This window comes from Notothenia coriiceps, unplaced genomic scaffold (assembly GCF_000735185.1).
Source record: "Notothenia coriiceps isolate Sejong01 unplaced genomic scaffold, NC01 NC01_scaffold00037244, whole genome shotgun sequence".
In the NCBI taxonomy this organism is placed as follows: Eukaryota; Metazoa; Chordata; class Actinopteri; order Perciformes; family Nototheniidae; genus Notothenia; species Notothenia coriiceps.
Window position 1 is genome coordinate 14,292,344 of NW_011369945.1, and position 6,000 is coordinate 14,298,343.

The 6,000-nt window shown below is 35.7% G+C and overlaps 1 protein-coding gene across 1 annotated transcript in view; it reads left to right on the forward strand.

The window, feature by feature from the left end:
* The first annotated feature begins 2,024 nt into the window (after positions 1–2,024).
* LOC104965330 (mitogen-activated protein kinase 14A) overlaps positions 2,025–6,000 on the forward strand; it is a 17,345-nt gene continuing 13,369 nt past the window's right edge. The window contains exons 1-2 of the mRNA XM_010794287.1: positions 2,025–2,264; positions 4,569–4,653. Coding sequence (XP_010792589.1) covers positions 2,131–2,264; positions 4,569–4,653 — 219 coding nt within the window. The 5' untranslated portion in view covers positions 2,025–2,130. The remainder of the gene's footprint in view (positions 2,265–4,568; positions 4,654–6,000) is intronic.

Below are 6,000 nucleotides of genomic sequence, written 5' to 3' on the forward strand. Positions count from 1 at the left end.
CTGAAGCCATTTCCCATTGATAGTCATTGTTTACTTATGTGGCAAACAGATACAAATATAGGTTATTTTTGTTTTATTTGACTGATTTACTTCAGCTTTGAAATCCTCGGAGATGAAAATGAACAATGATTTCAGACCTTCAGACTGGGGACTCTCCTCCTTGTCTAGTTTAGCAGAATGACTTGAGGCTGCCCTCTGCTGGGCAATGCAAGTAGATATATTTTTAAAGTTTAGACACAATGATAAAAAACATATATTTTACAAATTAATTAAACAACAAAAAAGCGTGAAAACAGCCCGGTTATTAATTTAGACCTATCTTTACTACACACCCACTAGCTACATTATTAGGTACACCAGTACAGTTTAGTGTAACTCAATATAAATGCCAGTCTACTATATTATTCCCATAATATTCAGGGTTCTGTATTTCACTTTCATAGAGATGTTTGACCAATGAGGACACAGTTAGCTTCATTCTGACCTCTGTTTTTGTGCTAATGTAAATATCCTCATGCCAGTCAGGGGTGGACAATCCCACAGTCTGATATGTAGATATAACATTGTATGAGAGTTTTTGGCAGTGGTGAAATGCAACATTGTAATCAACATTTACTCAAGTACTGTACTTAACCCTCCTGTTGTCTTCGGGTCAAATCTGACCGATGTACTACTTTTATCAATCATAACTTTTTTGTTTTACATTCGATTGCATTAAGGCTTTATGATATCCTTCACATTAGACATTTGAACATATACAATTGCAGATCACCACTTTCATTGAATTTTGGATGATTTAGTCAACTTTGTAACAGCCATGTTACAAAATGTATGTTCCCGGTGAAAAATGACCGCCATAAAGAGAAGGAATTAGTATAACCATCCGGATCAGATAAAACACACACACACACACACACACACACACACACACACACACACACACACACACACACACACACACACACACACACACACCTTGATTATATTGTTACATTATGGTACTTTATAAATGTACACCACTACATTTTGAAGGCAGATGTTGTGCTTTCTACAACGCTACGTTTCTTTGCAGATTTAAGTTATTTATACAAAATATGAATCGACAGATACATAGTCTAAGAATATTGAAGTGTTAGATACCAAGCGGTAGTCATTTAAATAAACCCCACCTTTACCAAATGCAAAATTCAAATGATGAACACATAAATGCATTAATAGTTATAATACAGTAATTTTTTAAATATGTGGTGCTTACATGGGCTATTCTGCATAGTGAGTACTTTTTTACTTTTATTTCTCAACATATATGTTGATGCTAATACTTTTTCACTTCTACAGTACAGTTTTGAATGCACAACTTTTACTAATAAGTAACAGTGAGTGTATTTTAAATAATATATAAGTCATATTCTTAGTACTTTTACCACCTCTTGTGGTCACCATTATCAAATGCCTGCCCAGTTTTTAACAAAAAGAAAGAGTCACCATTAAATACTTTTCTACAAAGAAGGTTTTGATAAAATCTGAGAAAAAATATAATATTTTAAATATTGCTTGATTGTTTTAGGCTGTAATTCCCACACACACTGTATTTAACGCGGATCTCAAATCCTTTAGCAGGCCCTTTTTTGTATTCAAGAAAATATAAAGTGTAAGAACATTATTAATTATATACACATAAAAAGTTGACACCAGGGGAACAGAGCTACTGTACACGTACAACGTTTAAACAAAAAGCTAAATAAATATTACAAAATGCAAAAAGAAAGAAATAGAGAAAGAACGAAAGAAAGAAATAGAAAAAGAAAGAAAGAAAGAAAGAAAGAAAGAAAGAAAGAAAATAATAGTAATAAATAAAATAAAAGGTCGTTAAAAAATACAATATAATACACATCTGGTTTCGGTTGCCTTCTGATTCCTAATAATGTTGTAATTCTCAGTGTTTCAACATGTTTTTGACACACACTGTTGGGAATGCTCACCACGTGACAGGTTGTTGTGCAGGAATGGGGGCGTTTCACTGCTCTGCTCTTACCTTTCCTGCAAGGCTCACCTGTGGGGTTGAAACTCAGATCTCTACAAACGTCTTATGATTTAAATCCCGACTGGCTGTCAAGAGGAACCAGCACCATGGCGTCTCCAGGGAAGAACTCCCCCGTCAGAACCGGCTATCACAGACTGGAGGTCCAGAAAACCACGTGGGACGTCCCGGACAAATACACGTCGCTGCGGTCGATCGGCTCCGGAGCTTACGGGACAGTGTGGTGAGTTTCCCCCTGGATGGGTGCACCACCTCGGCTGCACTGACGAGGAAGATGCCGCACAGTAAATGTCAGTTGTTGACTATGATATATATTTGTATATTTTACTCCAATAAAACATGCTTATCATGTCGTATGTTCTTAAAGGTCCCATTAATGCCTAAGGTATTACAAATACATATATAATAATAATAATTATTATTATAATAATAATAATAATAATAATAATAATAATAATACACTTAATTAAGCGTCTATGTAAGTAGCTACTCATTACATCAAGAATATACAAAAACACTAGATGCAATAATTTTTTGGGGGAGAAAATACAAAAACTGAAAACAGAAAACAGTAAGAATAGGCAGATGTCATGGGGGGAGAATTTAACCGAAAAAAGCAAAGCCTGAATAAGTGGGTTTAAAGTGTATTAGTAAATTGTGAAAGGTGCTTGGTTGCTGGCCACTATCGGTATTTAAATGTTTGCCATTGCAAGTGATTTTCTTCGTGTAAATCCTAAGTCTGCATTCTGATCTCAGACTGAGCTGCAAGAGGCCGAGACATTTCTCTGACATCTGCTAACAGAAGCACTATTGTCCGCCTGAGGCGAGACAGCAAGTCAATGCAGGTCCTCCGATACGACAGGAATCTCCTGAAGGAATCCAAGATACCACAGACACAGGACTATCTAATGATAAGCCACTGACAGACAAGACGTGATTACTGATAGTATCTTGTTTGGCAATTATATGCCAAATATATTATATGGGGCCCAATTTTCAAGTTGGAGATTTGTTTATTTTTCTATAAGAACTACAAACATTGTTTTAAAAGTTCCAATAACATGTCTGATAGCATCTCCAGGATAAATATAAACTTTAAAAAAAACATAACAAATCATTCTTAGTGTTTTAAATTGTTGTTCAACCAATTAAAAAAATGAGTTAAGTTTAATGTTTAACATCTATATTGTTTTGCTTGTTGAGCCTATGGAAACAAATACCCTGCCTCAAACAATACATATTTTTTACATGGAAATGTATAATACTTGGCACAAATTATATTTTTCTTGTTGAAGTAATTGTATTGATTTCAGTTCTTCACGTTAAATCAAAACAATATTTTTCTCTTTTAAGGAAATAAACATAACGTTTTTAAACGTTATGTTTATTTCCTTAAAAGAGAAAAATATTGTTTTGATTTAACGTGAAGAACTGAAATCAATACAATTACTTCAACAAGAAAAATATAATNGACAGAAAAAGTTTGAGAACCACTGGTCTAGAGGCAAGAGCTTCGGAGCTAAGAGGCGGCGTCACTTACGTCTCTCTTACATCTCTCTTACGTTGCGGCGTGCAGGAAACTAAACCCACCTCCCCTGAACATGGGTCGACTGAAGAGTCTCGTCATGCCTGCCTGCAAGCAGTAGTGCTGAGCAAAGTGACTAGAAGGCAACCACACATTTATAAAAAGAAACACACTTTATAAAGTCAGGCAACACTAACCAGGCTTCGTGTGATTCTGTTTATTTTCACCTTACTGTAACCATCCGTTTGCTGTTATTGATCATTGTGGAGAGCAGGCAGACGTTTTGTTTTTTATTATAGCAGCCATCGGATGGAATCCATACATGGGCTGCACAGGTTGAAAAGTATGAGGTTGGAGAAGTCGTTATGTAATTTAATCTGGCTTTGCTTTAAAAGCAACACGATCATCAACCCGACGCAGTCCCCCGTTGTTGTTGTTGTGAGCGCCGTTGGGGAGCAAATCAGCGATGTAAACGGTGACGTCATGACGCAGCAGTGGCAGCACCATCCCGGCTCTGAGTGGTGTGAACAAAGCGGGAGCAGAAAAGGGAAACCGGACCTGAACCAGAAAAGCTCTAGCTCGGAGCTAGAAAGGGAAAAGCGCTGGTGTGAAAGCCGCATCAGAGAGATTTGGTTAAAAAGAACACAATGGTGCTCTAAGAGGAGATTCAGGTGATAAGCCAAAACATCGTTATGACCTCATAAAGTGGCCAAAATCTGATCAGCTCATTTTCAGACAGGTTTTTATATAAATGGATCAGGACAAAAAGCGAGAGAATCTTTGTTCCTGAAACTTTCAGAGTCTCTTTACACAGAGGGGACACATGTTTAAAAGACATGACAAAGTGGATTCTGCATAATAGGTGACCTTTAACTAATTGACTGGGAAAAGCTGCATGGTGATATTCTTATTCTAAGCCTATTCACATGTAGGTCCTTCTTCAGTTGTTGATGTTACTGTGACCACCCTCTTAAAAAATCCCACATCCCTGTTTTTGTGAAGTTCCTACATTTTCGTGCTGAATGTGTCGCAGCAGCCTGAGCTCCCTGTAGGCTCGCTGGGCGTGGATCAGGGACTGGAACGGTCGGTACAGCTTCTTGATGGCCACCTTCTCCTTGGTCTTCTGGTCAAGGGCAGAACTGATGTGGAATCAAACACAGAGTAAGAATACACAGTGTGAGAAACATAATCTAGGGCTGCATATATCCACTATTGGAATTGTATATTCTTTGATTGATTGCAATTCATCGATTGTTTCGTCTTCAAAAGAGAGAAAACATTGCTGATTGCCCCTCATGGTCTGACAGAATCCAAAATGACCTTACCCTACGTTTGCCCTAAGTTTGAAAACATATAAACAGAAAAGGATCAGGAAGTATTTCACATTTTTATTATTGCTAAATGCAAAGGTAAAACAAGTACTTTTACTTAAGTAAAAGTAGAAGTACCATAGTGTAGGAATACTCTGTTACAAGTAAAATTCCTGCAATCAAAATGTTACTCAAATAAAAGTACAATAGTATTAGCATCAAAATATACTTAAAGTAACCAAAATAAAAGTAGTCATTGTGCAGATTGGTCCATTCCAGAATAATATATATGATGTGTTTTATAATGATTGATCATGAAAGTGTTCTCAAAGTTGGTAAAGGTGCAGCTAGTTTGAATGACTTTGTATACTGCAGGGTAGCTTGTGAATTTACTCCAGGTGGAACTAAAGTCTGATTTAACACTTGATTATATTTCACATCATTCATCCACATCTGTGAAGTAAGTAAAGGTATTCAATACATGTAGTGGAGGGAAAGTTCAGAACTTGGGTAAATGTACTTTAGTTACTTTACACCACTGGCTTTGAAGGATAGGAAATGATCATTTCAGTAACAGTGTCATAATGTTAAAGTTATTTTTTTTTTAAACAGCAAACCATTTTTTTCGTCATTTGAAATAGTCTAATTGTATTGGAACATTGGGTTGTGTGTTATTTATTTAAGTAATAAACACGTAGATATCGATTTGTGTTGAGGAACAGTGATGTCATCTTTATTTTTGGAATGAGATAAAAACGTTATGTTTATTTCCTTAAAAGAGAAAAATATTGTTTTGATTTAACGTGAAGAACTGAAATCAATGTTTGAGGCAGGGTATTTGTTTCCATAGGCTCAACAAGCAAAACAATATAGATGTTAAACATTAAACTTAACTCATTTTTTTAATTGGTTGAACAACAATTTAAAACACTAAGAATGATTTGTTATGTTTTTTTAAAGTTTATATTTATCCTGGAGATGCTATCAGACATGTTATTGGAACTTTTAAAACAATGTTTGTAGTTCTTATAGAAAATAAACAAATCTCCAACTTGAAAATTGGGCCCCTATATAATATATTTGGCATATAATTGCCAAACAAGATACTATCAGTAATCACGTCT